Source organism: Styela clava, chromosome 9 (genome assembly GCF_964204865.1).
Source record: "Styela clava chromosome 9, kaStyClav1.hap1.2, whole genome shotgun sequence".
Lineage (NCBI taxonomy): Eukaryota > Metazoa > Chordata > Ascidiacea > Stolidobranchia > Styelidae > Styela > Styela clava.
In genome coordinates this window covers 15,995,235-16,014,654 of record NC_135258.1, presented here as the reverse complement: position 1 = coordinate 16,014,654, position 19,420 = coordinate 15,995,235, and the positions used below count along the sequence as shown (strand labels likewise).

Sequence of the window (19,420 nt, the reverse complement as noted above, 5' to 3'; positions counted from 1 at the left end):
ACAGATCGATGCTTTGACAGGTGTATTAGGATTGAAAACACAGACTCGCAGACGTATGTTGACCCAAACATTGACAATATCCTACGCGCAGCTCGTTTGACATTGTAGTATTTTTCATTGGCATTTTTTTCCATAACTCAATGGATCCCTTCTCTTGTCGCGCATTTCAGTTGGCATTCCTCATAAAGATCGATCATCTTCAACTCAGCTGCAGCCTTGTCTCAGACTTCGCATCCGCTATGACATCCGCTTTTGTCATTTCAGACAGATCTTCAGGCGTGTTTGTAAAGGTTACCTCATATTCGCATTTTTGAATTCTAGTTGTTAGTTTTCAGTCGTGTTTCGAAAATTTAAGTATGGATCAAACAATTCAATAATCATTTTGTATTCTTTAGAGTTTTGGTTTAATTGCAGTAGCTAAAAATTAGTGTAGAAATAGCTGTAATAGACTAGGCTAAAATCGTCTACGGGTACATTTAAAAAACAGATTATTGAATAGTTTCAATCAAAGTGTGGCGGGACTGGAGTGTCCTATTTTTTATTGTTTCATTTATATTTCTTGTCTAATTATTGCATATGCATTGGTGTGTGGAGTCTGAGCCCTAATTCGCCCGATAGTCAGATCATGTTTCTCGACTCCAACCACCACTGCATATGTGAACCGTGCTGTCGGTTCACAGGATAAGATAGGATTTACATATTTCTCTCGGGGGAGAAGAAAGCCGATATGACGGCTTAATCATATGGCGAACCACGGCCTCTCGTCCGGTTACCAGTCCAGGCCCGTATGGGATTAGTTAGCCAGTTATTTGTTTTCGGAAGCATGGACTTGATGGTGGAGGAAGCCGTAACCGACCAGCGGTTACGTGACCACACTACGGCGGCGAGGAGTCCAGCAATCCTCTCGCACATGATCATCCCCGCATGGGATGCGAACCCACGAAGGGTAATCAGAGATGTGGTGGCGAGCGTATTCCTGACGCTTAGCACGATGCGCCACACCGTCGAACCAGCGTCTGCCTCTTCTTGCTTTTGGCTGTCCTAGCGTAAACATCGTATTTTACAGCTCTTATTTTATCTGCTTTAAGCGTGGATTTTTCACTGTATAATAAAGTCTCTTTGTTTGCATCGTGAACTTCGAACCTATTTGTGTGGCTTTGCAGCACACGGGATCTTATGAACTAATTATTACTATCTATATTAGTGGCAAGCACATATTCCAGTAAAGTCGCACCGCTGCAAAAGTGATGGTTTCAAACATATTCCCAAGTTTACAGGCGCCAACTTGCGAAACTCATAAAATGAGCACTAAAATTTTTGTAATGGTGAAGCAGAGGAAGAATTTTCCGGAGGCGTCTTCGATGTAAAAGAAGAATGCACGATAAACCCTAATATGTTTAATCGAAACGTGATGAATCGTAGTTTGCAGGTTATTTTTCTTCAAATAAGCCGCATGAAACCGTAGCGAGAGCCGCGGGTTGGCCACCACTGAAAGAAAGAAACACTAATAATTATATTTACTAATAATGATAATTATAAATCGCCGCTTGTTATATTATCTTCTTACTTGCAGCTTATTTTAGATTGGAACATCTGTCTGAAACATGGATGACTGGCTTCACGCAGGTTCTGCGAAAACCTTTCTGGAAACTCCTCTCAGATATCCAACACTAGTAGCAGAATACGTTTTGGAGCGCCTAATAAAATTGAATCCATGTAGAAATGAGGACAGATTTGACCTACTTTTAGACGCAGGTTGCGGTTTCGGAAGATATATTGAGGATTACATTTCAAATTTTCGTAACGCTATCGGCTTTGACATCAGCGAAGCATTGATAGAGAAAGCAAAAGCGTCAAATACGGCAGGCAACATTAACTTTATCGTTGGTAGTGAAAACTCCATGCCTGCCCAAAACAACTCCGTTGATCTTCTTATTGCGAGCGGTGTACTTCATTACATGGATTTGAGTATATTTCTTGGCGAATGTAAAAGAGTTCTGAAGAGCACCGGACTTTGTGCGCTTTACAGTCACGCGTTTCAAGACCTTGCTGTGTGCTTGCCATCAAATGGTTCAGAAACTGGTGAGAATCTGACACCTTGCTCCGCAGTTCTACGAGACTACACCAACGCTTTGTTTCAGCACTTCAAGGACATTTCGCATCCTTGTCAACATTGGGCCCAAAAGTACAGTCAACTTTATGAAAACATATCAGGCTTTGAAAAAGAGAAAGTCGACAATGACATAACTTTCACGTGTTATTGGACCTTGAAACAGTTCAAAAGCTATTGCCTGGCTGTACCCACATTCCGAAAGCACCATGAGTTGTTCGACGAGAAGACCGCACCATTGAATATCATGGCCGAGAAGTTGAAGAATGTTGTTCAAGTAAATGGCCTTAACAATGATGACAAAATTCTATTGAAAGTGACTTTCTCAATTTTCTTCATATTTTTACACAACAAAATATAACGTGGCAATTATCTGATAAATTTATGGAACATGAACCCAAGTCACGTCGATTCTGAAAGCCTAAATAAGAGGCAGGATAACAATTAATTTACTAATATTCAGGTTACTTTTCTGACAGTATATTGTTATATATAATTATATTACATATAATTATATTATATTAATTATATATATATATATATATAAGGAACTATGTTGTTACTCATTGACTCGTTTTATTTTTCATTGCAACAGAACGAAAATAAAGATGCATAATCAGATTTATGAAGTTTGCCGTGATTTGGTGGGTATAGTACATGGGTTAGGAAATTCAAGTTTCACCCGCAGTAAAAAGCTGGTAAAACAGTTGGCAGTTCGAAAGGATCATGGGATTCGCCATCCAAAAAGCCGATAAAAAGTTTTCGGGTTCGTTACTTAAATGCATTGTCCATGTCACTTACAACCTAAATGCATTGTCCATGTCGCTTGATTGATTCTTCATAAGTGAAGATTACTTAACAACTGAACTTAATAGACCTTTTTGTAAAATGAAATGCGGGGTTGGTTCGATTTTATAGTAGTACATACAATTTATATGTATAATTTCACTGTGACTGATGACACACTCTTTGAACTCTGAATCCCCAAAACGACGCTACTCTCTCACCCTGACCTCCCACGGCGTCGCATCGATTCGACGCGTTGAAAAATTGAAATATCCTTATTTTTAAATAAATGTGATTTCTAAACCATTAGATATCAGATGGTCTGTAATATGTCTTATTAAAGCTGATTTAGTCTTTTATTTATAACTGGCATCATTTTTTACGAGATGAGATGTGTAAGCCTATTTTTAGTCCCATCCACTAATTTTTTGTATTTTGGTAAGATTTGACACCTTTTTTAAAAATGTGTCATCAATATATGTGAAATTTGAAAAGTATACAAAATTACCTCTCGGGGGATATGCGGATGACTTTCTTAGCTTACGCATAACTCATTTTATTCCTGAATTTGTGCTATCGATTCCAATGGTTTGTGAACAACATTGATCAACTATTTTGACGCCAAGTTTGCGTAACGACGCAAAGGGCGACGACGACATTGTCGTGATAACGTTCACGCATCGTTTCGTGCGTGCGCTTTGCGTAAGGTAGATTGCGCAATTGCGCATCTGGTCGTTCACAGCTTGAGTTTAGATTGTGCCATCATTGCAACAGTAAAATATCCTCGGCAGCAGATAAAACCTCTATATTCAGACAAATCTTGATCGAACATAGATAAAATTGATAAAAATTTAAAGGCCATTCTATATATGTTTATTATCTGAATATGGGACACAAATGAATGGCCAAAGTGAAATATTGTATTCTCATGCATTTATGAGGCTCTGCCGGAAACACCAAGGCTAATTCTTCACCGTTGGATATGATGAAAATTGAAAAAAAAAAATGATAACGCGAACGTGGAAGACATGGTGGCACCAGTAGCTTACCTGGTTAGTGTTTTACATTTCGCGGCCTCAATCGATTTTCGAAAATACTGCATATACGCTACATTCTTGATATCGCTGTATTTACACAATGGATTTAAAACGAAAGCTTTTTCCCTTGGAAATATTGGATTCATCTATCGGAAGAAGAAAATCTGGAACAATAAAGTTCAGTTTTGGCGCTAAACAATGCATCCAGCGATATGTTCCATCATTCCGTTTTTAGAAATCCGTATTTTTGCTATTCATATTTTTTATATCTTTATGCAATTAAAACGGCAAAAACACTGCATATTGTGTGTTGTTAGTCGGACAACTTTTGCTATTTTTTGCCATTACTGTTTTTCATATTTTTATGCATTTAAACGGCAAAAACACTGCATATTGTGTGTTTGAGTCGAACAGATTTTGAGGCTGGATGTAATGCGTAAATTCCCCCGTGTATCGTTTACATGTAATAGACTGAAGACCGAACTTTTAGAACGCTCAGGCCGCGTTCGTAGGCTCGCTGACAAGTATTCTTTCTTACTAACCATGGACTCAATTGATGTTTGAAAACCTTGAAACGACGGTGCCAGAATTTTGTAAATCATTTCAAGACTCATCTTCTCTCTTCGTGTACAAAAACTGTATCGTTAAGTATTTGACTAAGATTTGGGAATTGGCTACCATGATATTCAGTCGTATTACGACAGAGTATAACTTGTCTTCCACAATACAATCAACATGTTAAATTTTTATTACTGTACCTATAAACTGGTACGACGGCAGAGAAATAGCACTTTCTGGATGAAGTCATGATCCGCACAATTGCTGGAAACAATAACAACGATAAGAAAGATGCAACAAAAGTAACATACTTCGATCCGCGAGTACACAATGTTTCTTCACGCTTTCGTATGTCCAACTATGGACATTAACAAGAGAGTGATGATCAGGTATATAGACACGAAAGCCAAAACGAAGTTGTTCGGGTATGCAATCTGTCACAGTAGACTACGGGTCCCGAACAACCATCACATCGCGAAGGCGGAACCGAAGTACACAATTTTTATTTTGAAGACGTCATGGCTTCAAAAAAACGAATCTCTTACAGTTCATAGAAATCTTTGGATCATACTAAAGTAATAGCCTGCTAGCAAAAAAAGCATGTATTTGTTACACGTTTTAACCATTATTTGTACAAATGTTATGACCGGGGCTTAGTACGGATTAGGGCATTCATAGGGTAAAATGCGTTCCTACTTACGAAATTTTCTGCTTACGAAACGGCTTCCGGAACGAATTAATTTCGTAAGTATTGCAGCAGGAAATGTTACAACGTTTATGACATAACAATCGAATTGATTGGCTCATTTCTCAAAACTTGTCTTGTAACAGAGGTTGTAAGAAACCGAAAGGGGTCGAAGCATTTTTGAGGTATACGGGAATCAGATGCTACTTTATTTTCCGCATACAATGCCGCTTGGAAAACAAAACTCGATGATTTGATGAATGTAATAACCCAGCATATATAATTAACTCAATATATACTTAGCTTGGCCATGTAATGACATTGATTTATGTGCATATTACATAGGCTGTATATGCATCTTTTTGACTGTATTTGTATATCACGTTATCAACCCTATAGCTTAGTATAGAATAGCAGCTGCTTGATCCTTTTACAGGAACTCCATAATTCATTCACATATTCATATGGTACTGTATAACGTGGTATGAACATACCTTTCACTGTTTAATTATAAAATAGATTAACCAATTTGCCTTTTCTCGGATATGGTTTCAATTTTTTTATTTTTGGACTCCGGGCACGTTTTGCGAGGTCACTTACTCACTTTGACCGTTGTACACATTTGTTAAAGTCTAAATTTTTAACGGAAACAATATGAATTGTACGATGAATGTATAGGATATTGGCTTAATTTAGTTGCCATAGTTAACAGTTGCAAGTGTTCAATTTAAAATTGTTCCTAATTTTCTCGAACATCAAAATTAGGAGCAAGCCAATGTAATAAAAACGCGCAATTAGACGACCTGTTCGCTACAATGACAATACAGCATCATGCCATCGGGATACCAATACAAGTTTATAAATGTCCACTTGTTAGGGCAGGGGTGGCCAACCAGTCCGAGACCAAGAGCCGCATTTCGTACCTCATTACCGCGAAGAGCCACATTATAAACAATAACACACACGAACATCAGATATACCTATATTCAGCTCTGCTAGAATGCTAGTTTATTGTAAATGTCACAAACCAACATGATTACGACAGAAATTTGCAAGCCATTTATTGTTATGCATGTTACTTAGGGGATTCTGACTGACACATAGATGTCAGTCACAACAGATCGATGCTTTGACAGGTGTATTAGGATTGAAAACACAGACTCGCAGACGTATTTTGACCCAAACATTGACAATATCCTACGCGCAGCTCGTTTGACATGTGAGTATTTTTCATTGGCATTTTTTTTTCATAACTCAATGATCCCTTCTCTTGTCGCGCATTTCAGTTGGCATTCCTCATAAAGATCGATCATCTTCAACTCAGCTGCAGCCTTGTCTGAGACTTCGCATCCGCTCAGACACGTTTGTCATTTCAGACAGATCTTCAGGCGTGTTTGTGAAGGTTACCTCATATTCGCATTTTTGAATTCTAGTTGTTAGTTTTCAGTCGTGTTTCGAAAATTTAAGTATGAATTAAACAATTCAATAATCATTTTGTATTCTTAGGAGTTTTGGTTTAATTGCAGTAACTAAAAATTAGTGTAGAAATAGCTGTAATAGACTAGGCTAAAATCGTCTACCGGTACATCTAAAAAACAGATTATTGAATAGTTTCAATCAAAGTGTGGCGGGACTGGAGTGTCCTATTTTTTATTGTTTCATTTATATTTCTTGTCTAGTTATTTATTGCATATGCATTGGTGTGTGGAGTCTGAGCCCTAATTCGCCCGATAGTCAGATCATGTTTCTCGACTCCTACCACCACTGCATATGTGAACTGTTCTGTCGGTTCACAGGATAAGATTTACATATTTATCTCGGGGGAGAAGAAAGCCGATAAGACGGCTTAATCATATGGCGAACCACGGCCTCTCGTTCGGTTACCAGTCCAGGTCGGGTATGGGATTAGTTAGCCAGTTACTTGTTTTCGGAAGCATGGACTTGATGGTGGAGGAAGCCGTAACCGACCAGCGGTTACGTGAACCACCCTACGGCGGCGAGGAGTCCAGCAATCCTCTCGCACATGATCATCCCCGCATGGGATTCGAACCTGCGAACCCCGCTACCTGTCACGTATTCAAACTGCCCTAGCTTATTAAATTATGTGAATTAAAATTCTAAATGATTAGACTTGTAGATTAAATCAATAACAGTATTTCAGCTTTTACAAGTAACTTACCGTAGGCTACCTACCTACAGTGCGTCACCGACAGATTTTGCAAAATTAAGTCGTCACGCTTGGCAGATTGAAAACCGGGTTTCTGCGCATAAAAAATATTACAGCGAAATTTTGGATGAAATATAAGATCCCATAGGATTCAAGGAACATTTAGGAGGCCTGATTACATGCCCACTGGAAACAGAAGACTACAAAATAAACTACTTCATGCTTCGGTGGTTTGCGCGTGATTCCAAGTTATACCTTTCGGCCCACATGTAAAGCGCCTTTTCACAAGAACGTGACCAAGAATTCTGACAACTACGTAATATTAAAACGATCTATAGGTCCATTTCGGCGCCAGTTAAAAAATGTATAATTCGCAAATTCTTTTTGAAGACTATTAATATCTCAAAACTTCTCTCTTCGTACTGAGCATTCAATATAGTCGACAATGGGGTCCAAGTTCCTCATCGTCTACATCTCTTTTATTTGTCTCATTGCATTCATATAAAGTAATTTAAACAAGTAGTTTTCCACAATAATGACATCGACGGACAGCACAATTTTCACACAGCTTTATCCAATTGTCCTAAACGGTGACCTTAATCTTTACATATTGCAAACAACAAAAATTTTCACACTTACAAAGGCTGTGATAATAGAGCAAAGATATCATAAAAATGACATTATCGACCCTGGTCATGAGAACTCTTATATATGTGCTTCTATTTCGGACACTTCACAAAACGATGTCTCGAATATATTTCAGCCGTGTCATCGGCTTTCCTCAACTCTCTGGATACATACGAAAACCGCATCCCAATAACTACCGGCTCCAGCTCACTGGTGTGGCGCATCATGTGGCGTGATAAGCTTTAGGAATAGGCTTGTAACCACACCTTTGATTATCGTGAGCGGGCTCGCCGGTTTGAATCTCGTGTGGGGCAATTATGTGGCAGAGGATTGCTGGACTCCTCGCTGTCACAGGGTGGTTCCGTTAACGGTTGCTTCCAACTCTTTCCAATGCAAGTTTCGAATTGAAGTGTACAACTTAATAGCGTGACCCATGCAAGTAGCATAGCAGTGTTGGCTAAGCATGCAGCCATCATCACTCTGGTACGCAGTAGATCAGACAAACCGTACAACGATATTAACATTCCCATTAAGACAATGGAACTATGCACTTTTCAGCTGCATCACTGACATCATGTCATTGGTAGCATGAACAACAAAGCTCATTCGAACATTTTACCCCGATTTTAATTGCTTAACACACAAAAAAACTCACACACGAACAAAATTAATGAGTACATTCCACGAAATCTCTCTTATGGAGACTTTCAGACATGATTCCGACTAGTCTTGGATACGTGCTAAACTTTTATAGGATATCACATACTCCACAATTTTTATCACTGCGAAAGTGTTTTCAATCAACATCGTTATCTATAGAGTTTGGATAACTTCCGAAAATACTGCCTTTGAAACTAGAGTTGAAATCTATTGACGCTCGCTCATTTTTCAGATCAAAGTGTTGGAGAACACGATTTAAGTGCGGTGATCCAATAAATGGCCTCAAGAAACAAGCTAGAATCGCAAATATGACAACCTTTTCATAACTGAGAAAGTGAGGGTTAAATTAGTTGGTAGATCGGGAGCAATCTTGTAAAAATACAAAAAATGTCAGGTAAAAAATTTCTCTATGTTTCAAATGAGACACCACAAGCAATACAGTTTATTACAGCATCTTTTCTTGTGTCATATGTATCTTTTTATCTGACTTGTCACCGATGTGGTCAGTAATATCCTCTGAATTTTAATTCCTTCCATGAAATTTACGGTTTTCACCAGATGTCCATTTTGTAACAGCATATAGCTATGTTCATTAGACATAAAACGAAAAACTTAACATGAACTCAAGCTATCGCTAGATTCCTTACCAGATTGAACGGATTAGAGTCACAGCCTCCTTAATGACTTGAGTGATTCACTTTGTAGTCCAAGCCTTTCATGCAGACTTGTAATAGATTCTATTTGTATTTTCCTCAATTCTAAATTGCAGATGACTCTACTCCTCTTCAGTATCAATACTTGCATCAAACTTTACACAAAAATTATTCCAGTTTGGTGGAAGTCGATTGCTATTTATGCAACAAAACTAAACTTGAACGTGATAGTTTAACATTTGGTCCCAAGTCCCACCGCTTTCATACAGCATGTGCTGTAAATCCACAGACAACTTCATCATGACCACCATGGTTTTGACTCTCCATGTTATCCTGAAAGAGTATACCACAATAATATTTACATGGGTGTGACCAGGGATGGCCATTTCCGAATACTAAACTATTCCGAATACATTCTAAAATAACACATGTTTGTTTCAGTTCAAACCCAGTAAAATAGGGAAGAAGCTTCAATAGAAATATCAGTATAAAGCTACAAACCAACAGTATACTACACAAAGTAATTGATAGTTTATAGCTATCGAAAAAAATAATAGCAACTTGTGACACATTCAGTTTATTAAAATTGTACACTTAGTACAAATGACCATATGAAAAGATGGCCAAGGAGTGGTCTGACGATTTCTATCATTGGTACCATGATATCATGATAATAGTCAACTTTATTGACAAATATACTATTTGTATTCAGATAATTGTGTATATTTTCTGAGAGTTATAAAATGCAATGGCAATACAGGCAACTGAAGCAAGCAACAACCATCTACTACCTACCAGTATATTTGTATATTAATTTATGTGAAACATATTGTTATTATGTGTAGCATATAGTTTTGTCTGAAATTAGCAATAAGTTAGAGGATAGATGACCACCACTGCCAGGCGCCAGCCAGGATCAAAATCGGAAACTCCCATTGCCGCCTGTAACAGCCACCGCGATTCCGCGCTCGTTCCGTCTTTCCAGGGTATAATGATTATCATGTCACGCAAAATATTCAATCCATGACAACTACGAGATTCTAAAATATCTTTATATATTAATTTTTGTGAGTCAAACGTAACTCGCGGTTGCTTTTTCTTACGTCAAAATAAAAACATTCCTATTCGGTCGACAGCGATCTGTGGCCTAAAAGTACGAGTTAAACTGCCTGATGTATTTTATTTTAATACGTATTTTTGCAACTCGTTATCGCCGTTAGAAAAATCTCAATAGCTGATATCAAATTCTGTAGAGTACAACTTCATTTCATACAATGAATATACATATAAAGTTTAGCAGTAAATTAAAAATACATATCGTCGCGATTACTCCACCTGTTAAAAGAGCCGACTTTTACAACAAATAATATAACAACGAATATATATTTTTCTGTTGTGCAAAGTGATTATTTCGTGACCGATACGGGCATATTTAAAATGTCTTGCTTTATTAATTGAATTGTTTTCAATATAACCTGCGGTTGCGTGGTTGCGTCGACAAAATAAAATCCTCACCACTCTAATAAAACATGGCAATCCGCGGACATAAAAATAAAAATGTGTGCCGTGAAATCTCAAGAGTAAAATTTATTTCAGCACAATAAAAATTGATTGAATATTCTTTAGATTAAATATATTATATACATTCTCACAACCCGGTAAAAGTCGCGTTTCAAATCTTGTATAATGTTAACACAAAATTTTTTTGACTAAGTAATGGATAGTCAGGCAAATCCCGCCCTCCATTAGTGACCATATGTTTCTAAACGCGGACCAAACATAATGTGGGAATTTTGCGATTTTCACTGCCTAGAAATGCGTTTTTTAAACTGTCGCGGGCTTCAGTAAAACATATTTTGTTCACGGTTTAAATTTCAGTATTTTAAATTGCCACTTTTCCACAATCAAAAAATCTTCGTTTTCTTTAGAAGCCGCCGATGAACGTATGCACCGGAATAATTCCGTGTCAGTACAAAAATAAAATAATTGTCATCGTTATCGCGGAACAAATTTGTTTCATTCAACGGAAACGTCTTGAGAGCGGCTCGAAAATGTGTTACGTCATACGATAGGATAGGATTTACATATTTATCCCGGTGGGGGGAATGGGGGGGGGGAGGAAAGCCGATAAGACGGCTTATCCATATGGCGAACCACCGACTCTCGTAAGTCGGGTATGGGATTAGTTATATTGTTTGTTTTCGGAAGCATGGACTTGGTGATTGAGGAAGCCGTAACCGAACAGCGGTTACCTGAACCACCCAACGACGGCTAGGAGTCCAGCAATCCTCTCGCACATAACCATCCCTGCATGGGATTCGAACCTGCGAACCCACGCAGAGTAATTAGAGGTGCGGTGGCGAGCGAATTCCTAACGCTTAGCCCGTTGAGCCACACCCGTTGAGCCACACCGCCGCGCCTTATATTCTTATAAACGCGAATTCCGATATTCGAATGACGAGATATTCAAATACTATTCGAATTGGCCATCCCTGGGTGGGACTCTTTCTGGTTAGGCATCATCTACCCAGTTTATTACACCTGGGTGAGGGTCATGGACTGTGAAATCTACGATGCTGACACAGTTAGGGCTAACACATTAACCGCTAAGCCATCATGCCACTTTTTCCAGCCTGTGTTCTAGATTTAATGTGAACGCTGGATGTTTTAGTGTAATAAAATTATTCAGTATAATCAAACTGTATCGATGGCCAGAGCAAAACATACTTTCTTGAAACCCATTGATTGTGGGTTTCTGCTTTCATAGATGATTGTACTCTGCAGATATCTGTTCTACTAATCCCAGTTTTCCTGTGCAAATTCATCTATAGAATACCAAGTGGGCTCACTTTCATCATTTCTTCCCCAATCAATGTCACAAAGATCACCATCTTCACTGAAAGTATGACAAATACCAGTATATTTGAAAAAAATATATGTACCGCGGTACTGGTATATGGCACTGAAAACAAATGATAGGATAGGATTTACATATTCATCCCGGGGAAGAGCAAATCCGACAAGGCGGTTTAACCATATGACGAACCACGGCCTCTCATCCGGATACCATTCCACGTCGGGTATGGGATTAGTTATTTATTTATTTTCGGAAGCATGGACTTGATGGTGGAAGCCGTAACCGACTAGTGGTTATGTGAACCACCATTTGGCGGCAAGGAATCCAGCAATCCTCGCGCACGTGACCATCCCCGAATGGGATTTGAACCTGCGAACCCACGCAGAGTAATCAGAGATGCAGTGGCGAGCATATTCCTAACGATTAGCACGATGAGCCACACCGCCGCGCCAAATGATTCAAATACTAATGAACAGGCATATATTTATAGGCTTAAATGAAAAAATTTCTTTCTTCATTTATACCAAAATTTTGCCAACCATGCATTATCTTAGTATCGAAATAAATTATTTTAACAATCACCTTGATTCCTCCAGTGCTAGGCTATTAGATTTTCCTTGTTGACCATAAGTCACAGCTAACATATCTATTACAACAAATCCATCTTTAGATACAGATACAATGCTTTCTTCGTGATTTTCACTTATTGCATTACTAAAATAATAATAATAAAACCTCAAGAGATGTGAGTTCATTTTCAATTAATGCTCCCCTGGGCATCTATTTTCGTATTTATTTTCTTGAGCTGACGCAACAATTTCAATTTGAGCAGCCAGCCGCTCAGACCCTTTTTTCACTCAAATATATTTTCAAGCTTTGTTGTACAATGTACATACACATTAGCTTGTTTTTGTTGTTTTGCAAGCTATCTGTCAGTATTTTAGTTGCCCATCCAAAATTTACGCATAAATAACTTTATATTTGTCTTCTGAGGAGTTTTAGTTTCGTTTCAGTAATCAAAAATTAGTGCTGAAAAATCTGTGATAGACTAGACTGAAATTAGCTATCAGGACTTTTAAATGTCAGCTGGTTAAATTTTTTAAAATCAGGATGATGGTTATGAAACAAATAAACCAGTGTGAAACTGTCAACTAGCAAAAAATTTTATTTAGATATGCATAAAAAATTTCTCATTCTAATATTAAACAAGGACTACATATAAACTGTACCTAGACACGAACTCAGATAATGCAATTCAAATTTTAGTTCGCTAGGCTGCATTTGAAAAAAAAAAAATAGAAATACTACTTACGTAATTTCCTCCAAAGTAACATCGAGATGATTAACCTTCATTAAATTTGTGATAACAATGAGAGGAAGGTACAAATTCGAACCAACAACGTAGGAAAAATTTGAAGATTTACAAGTATTATTGGCATCCGAGTCATTGAATGCAAGTAGAACATCATCTTCAAATTGGCCTGTTAAAACAACATTCTCTCTTTCCATAAAATATTTTTTCTGCAAATATTTGATGAAACCAGTTTGGCCAAACTTGTCACGTTGAAATGGAACTTGGGGATAGAACAGTGAGTGCTGCCCATTTAAAGCAGCAATTCCATTTGGTGAACAACCAAAAGAATTATCACAGACAGCATCATCAAATTGTCCTGATGCAAAAACTAATTTTCTTCTGGTTGGAATTTTTTTAGAGCTTTGCCATACACTGTTAAATGTATACTTGGACTTCAGCTGCCCTATATCAGCATTTAAATTTCTGTGACCATTTTTCCATAAATATCCATTAGCACAACCTTTGAAAAACTCTTTCAGCAATGAGTTCATTATGTATTTTCGATGTTTAATATCATTAACATGAGGAAATTTCCATTGTTCTATTAGGGAATAAGAATGTTTTTCTCCAATTTCAGATATTTCAATTCTGTTACTGCAGATATCATTTTTCACAAAAACAGCCATCTGCGAACAACATCCATATACTTCAGTTCCTGCTGGTCCTTGACCAATACCAGTGTAAGAGACTGAGTATTTGTATTTAGAAGATATATTTTGGCACCAATCATGAAACTGGCTCCGTGTCCATTCAAATTTATGGTCCCAGTGCCTGAATTCACCATGACGTAAAGTATTAAATACGACATTGAAATCCGCATTTGGTGTAGTAATAACAATAATCCTGGGATTCAAATTTCGGAAAATGTTGTCCGGAAACTCTGCAAGAACATCAGGAACAAGGTGCTCTATCACTTCAATCATTATGACAGCATCAACCCCACTGATACGTTCATCATATTTGGATACAGAACCCTAGAAAAATATATTTTTAGGTTAGCAACTTCAATAACTTAGTTTAAAATATACTGAAAAGTTCGAAATTCAGAAAACAACGAGTGGCAAAATTCATCCCCGAAAAATGGTTTTTGGGAAATGTCATATCTTACAACATGTCATATAAAAACCATCTTACTACTATTAGTGTTAACCATGTTCAATATAACAAATATCATCAAGTCCAATTGAAGATATGTTAAATAAGACTAATGACTCACTAGCAGATGTACTGAACTATATATAATCAGTCAAAAGAGACATAATGTGGTTTACAAAAGTGCCCTGATTTGATGTTGAATAATCTTCTTGGATACTCTTGTGTTTCACAAACATAAGACACATAATACATATGATATAACGGGCAACCCTAAAATGCGGAAAACGGGAACTACGGGAAATACACTAAAATGCGGGAACTGCGGGAACGACGGGAAATTGCAAAAACTAAAATGCGGAAACTACGGGAAATTTCACAAAAGATTGGAATGACGGGAATTTGTTTTAATGTACAGGAAATACGCATTTCAGAGTATGTGTGGGGTAAATTTGCAATGAAAAGCGGAATCAACGGGAAGTTTATACTTGAGTGTGCATGTACGGGACAATTACACTAAAATACATATTTCCTGTATCTTAAAGTTCATTTCCCGTCATTCCTGCTTTTTGTAACATTCTCCCGCTCATTAGTAAAATTTCCCCTCATTCCCGTTTCCCGCATTTTAGGGCCCTAAAATGCAGGAAGCGGGAACGGCGGGAAATGCACTAAAAAGCGGGAACTGCGGGAACGACGGGAATTTGTCAATTTGAAATTGCGGGAACTGGGAAATATGTATTTTAGAGTATGTGTGGGGTAAATGTGCATTGAATAGCGAAAGCAACGGCAAGTTTATACGGCGCTCCCGAAGTATGTGCAACAAGATGGCGCACAACCTGAACATAGTATGTATACCAGGTTAGGGTTCAGGTTGTGCGTCATCTTGTTGCACATACTTCCGGAGTGTCGTTTATACTTGAGTGTGCATGTACGGGGTAATTGTACTAACATACATATTATCCGTATCTTAGAGCGATTTCCCGTCACCTCCACTCTTTGTGGAATTTTTCGCTTTTTAGTGAAATTTCCGTATCCACACAACCCAAGCGTATATTTCCCGTTGCTTCCTTTTGTAGTGCAATTTCTTCCAAACATACTCTGAAATGAGTATTTCCTGTAATTTGAAGCGATTTGCCGTCGTTCCCACATTTTAGATAAATTTTCACGTACATACACCCCAAAGCATATATTTACCGTTGCTTTCGCTTTCTAGAACAATTCCCCCTAAACATACCCCAAAATGAAAATTTCCCGTACCTTAAAGCGATTTCCCGTCATTCCCGCTTTTTAGTGAAATTTCCCGTAGTTCCCGTATTTTAGTTTTCGCAATTTCCCGTTGTTCGCGCATTTTAGTGTATTTCCTGTAGTTCCCATCGTTCCCGTTTCCCGCATTTTAGGGTTGCCCTGATATAACTTGACACTCAAATTATCAAACAAACAATGATCATGAATTACAGTATCAAAATTTCTTTTCGGCTTCAACCCCTATTTTATATCACCTGATTTGTATTAATATGATGGTCACAAACCTGAAATAGCTGCATAGTCAACGGGGTGAGCCTTGGTTGCAAATATTCTGTAGCCAGAGGTCTTATACTCTCAACATGATGTTCAAGTAGTGCTCGGTCTATGTCAACACCGATTATGTATTCCACTAAATCTTCGTTTCTGAGCAATCGAATAAATCGACACTCAGCACATCCAAAATCAACAACCTAAAAATGATTGAGTTATTATGTGCCATAAGAAATTGAACAAATAATGGAGTGTTAGGAACGTTTGTTGAAAGTCAATAATTCAGACTCCACAAATCCAAAAAACTATTGAAAGAATACTAACTAGACCCAAAAGGGCCAAACTGTTTTGAGAAAATGAGGGAAACATTGATTTTCACCTTCAACTTTTAATCAAAATACAGCTTCAAACTTTGTTTAGAAACCAGCAGGTTTCTTCATAATTTTTTTAAAATATGAATTTACACAAAATTTTAACATTCAACCTTTTGCCCCTCGAATTAGGCTATAATGGCAAATATGTATCTTGACATCCTAAGCAGTGAACAATTAGTTTTTTGTTGCAAATTTAGAAAGATAACATGAAAGAAAGAAAAAAGACATGTATGAACTGATAAAGTATCAGAATAATTTATAAGCAAATTGTCGAGAAGTGATTTGCAATCTTTGTCACAGAATATCTCGCTATGTACAATTTTGCAGAATCTAGATCGATTGCATTTTTATAAAGGTTCATCTACAATCAAGCATTGTAACTTCAAGAATTATATATCCTAAAGCAAATTATTGAATTGAGGAGAACAAGCTAAGCTTGAAGCAGTCGATACTGCAAGACCAGCATTTAAGGGTTACCCTGATTCTTCTAGAGAAGTACAAACACACCTGGGCAGTCTAGCCCTTATTGATCCAAACCTAAACCAGATGAGATATTTGAAATTAGTGCGTCCGAAAGCCTACTTTTCCACAGGATGAGATTATGTTGATCAGTCAAACTTTAGGTCTACTGATCGCGAGCCGTGAGGGAACCTGAGTGGTATTTAAAAACACCACACCCAAACAATACCTGAGGTGTAATTACTAAATTATGCATACATATATGAAGATGTGATAACAGAGAAGGCAGGTCACATCCTCACCTTTTTTGGTTTATATTTACGAATGACATTCAACACTTTCGTGTATCTCTGCTGAAATACTGGTGGTGAAAATGATATTTCAGTAGATGATTGATTTTCTGCATCAGTCATATTTCACTATACAGCTATAATAAGCCCAAAGATTAAGGCAACCTGGAAAATCTCACAAACAACACTTGAATCAATGATTACGAGCCAAAGACACTATTACGTTGGGCCCAAATATAAGTTGAATCTAGCTACATAGAAAAACAAGACTACAAATGTACCAAACATAGAGGAAAAATAACATTCAAATCATTTTGTTTGGGTATATCTGCAGGCTGTGTATTTCTCTTATTTCAGTATTTATCGTCACGAACACGAACATAATCCGTACATGGTCTTTAGTTCGTTGTTTGTTTACATGCCGTCTCAGACATCGCACACACACCCGCTATTCAGTTCACTAATTTGTTTGTAAACAATTGCACGTAACTTGATTATAAAGTTAGACACCTGAATATTGACCAACCGTTTATATTCATGTTTATTTTTGTTGTGATTTGTTTTCTTCTTTCTTCGGTGACTGAACACGTTTAATACGTTACCTATAAACTTATTTTTAGGTTTTGTTCACTTTCCAGATTCCTCGTCATTCCCTTTTTTGTGTAGGCTATTGTTTTATTTTTTGCGAATGAATCGAAATAAAATCTACCTATCTATTCTCATCAATGACATTAAACAACATGATGCGCAACTGCGGCATTTTTTGCCGAAGATCGTATCCAATAGCACGCTCCAATGCACATACTTGACGAGACGAAAACGAGCAGATGTGTGCTGTTTCCAAGGCATAGCACGGATGGTGTTCGTGCCTGCTTTGACAGTTGTTGTCGATTTTAATGATATTTTGGAAAGCTGAGGTAAAAAAAATCGGAAAAAGGTAAGGTGAATACTATTGTTGTATATCACACCCGGGCATCGCACTGTTAAGTACATGTGGAAAAGCCAGCTTTTGCCAAATACTACGAAGTTATTAATTCAGTACATTTCACTCATACCGGCCTATATTGTATAGTCTGATCTCTCAAGTATTTGGAGCCACGAATGCTTGTAATTTTCTGACTAAACCCCTTTATTAGTTGGTTTATATACCAAATTCAGTAAAACATTTTTTACATAAAACATGAGATACTGGATTTATTAGCTTTTCCATTCTAAATCATATAGACATTATTTATTTATTCTTAACGAAACTTAATAAATCTCTCTTTCTTCAGATGTGAAAGTTGTGGACAAACTTGGGTAAGCATTGTGAGACTCCTGCAGCACAAGAGGCAATAGCAAAAATAGTAAGTATATCAATCAAGAAATTAAGCCGATATAAAGCAAAACTTTTAACTATTCGTCTAACCTCATTTTCCTATTATTTATTCACAGGACAACTGTAGCAGAAGAGGAGATATCAGAAGTCTGGCGACACATCAGTGACAGTGTGGTTCAAATAAATATAATCAGAGTACTCCATGAATGTTTGCAATAGAAGAACAATCAATGGAGGCATGCAAAGACATTTGATCCTCCGGTAGAGTTGTGTATGGTCCCCACATCCTGCAGGACTTGAGGAAAATAACAAAAATTCCAAATTGTAAGCTTTTATAAGTCTAAGTCTTATTTGTAAAAAAGCACAAAACACGCCAGACATACTTAAAACAGCTGTGGAAAAGGAGGATTACGGCCCTAGTATGCTGGTGACACAACAAAGATGCCAAACGTCAGGACAAATGTAATTAAAAAAACATTAAGTTTATACTGTAGCATTTTTGTTAATTTTAGGTCCATATATTTAGATTAAATCATTTTTAGTGTATGTATTATTCTTTCCTTATCCAAAGCTTGTTCAAAAATGATTTTGATGGATGTACATAGAATTTTATGATTTTTTGTAATAAATACAGCAACTTGCAATAATAGTGGAATGCAAATATTAATATGTAATTGCATTTGAAATTGAAGAAAATAATAAAACTTAATCAAACTGTTTAGTTGCATCACAATATATGTCACAAACTAAAACTATCTTAAAAATATCTTTCAAGTATACATTATCAAAAACTGTTTGCGGCCTTTTTTACAATTTTCAAAATGCAATGCGGCTCTCGAAACCCCATGAGTTTGACACCACTGATCCATCTAGAGTAG

The 19,420-nt window shown here is 37.2% G+C and overlaps 1 protein-coding gene and 1 long non-coding RNA gene across 5 annotated transcripts; one reads left to right on the top strand and one right to left on the bottom strand.

The window, feature by feature from the left end:
* Positions 1-7,543: 7,543 nt before the first annotated feature.
* LOC120338766 (small RNA 2'-O-methyltransferase-like) lies at positions 7,544-17,941 on the bottom strand. Of its 4 annotated transcripts, none has more exons than XM_039406711.2 (6): positions 17,751-17,941; positions 16,116-16,301; positions 13,453-14,468; positions 12,723-12,854; positions 12,011-12,179; positions 7,546-9,616 (listed from the first exon to the last, which is right to left on the bottom strand). In XM_039406711.2, exons 2-5 carry the CDS (start codon positions 16,128-16,130, stop codon positions 12,080-12,082), a joined length of 1,263 nt encoding a protein of 420 aa, XP_039262645.2. In that variant the 5' UTR covers positions 16,131-16,301; positions 17,751-17,941; the 3' UTR covers positions 7,546-9,616; positions 12,011-12,079. The 4 variants fall into 4 exon arrangements, with proteins under 4 accessions (XP_077972482.1, XP_039262645.2, XP_039262642.2 ...); XM_039406708.2 differs by having other exon boundaries at positions 7,548-9,616; positions 17,237-17,941; XM_078116356.1 differs by lacking the exons at positions 16,116-16,301; positions 17,751-17,941 and adding an exon at positions 15,844-16,090 and having other exon boundaries at positions 7,544-9,616.
* Positions 17,942-18,066: 125 nt separating this feature from the next.
* Positions 18,067-18,795, top strand: LOC144427176 (uncharacterized). Its single transcript, XR_013477797.1, has 3 exons — positions 18,067-18,161; positions 18,499-18,570; positions 18,659-18,795. It is a non-coding gene; the product is annotated as an uncharacterized LOC144427176 (long non-coding RNA).
* Positions 18,796-19,420: the final 625 nt, after the last annotated feature.

Excerpts from the sequence above, each read along its gene's own strand:
- LOC120338766 (XM_039406708.2), bottom strand. The coding sequence starts at position 17,347 with ATGACTGATGCAGAAAATCAATCATCTACTGAAATATCATTTTCACCA. Across the intron at positions 16,302-17,236 it reads GTAAATATAAACCAAAAAAG|GTTGTTGATTTTGGATGTGC; the intron begins GTGAGGATGTGA and ends AATCATTTTTAG. Across the intron at positions 12,180-12,722 it reads CTAGCACTGGAGGAATCAAG|TGAAGATGGTGATCTTTGTG; the intron begins GTGATTGTTAAA and ends TCATACTTTCAG.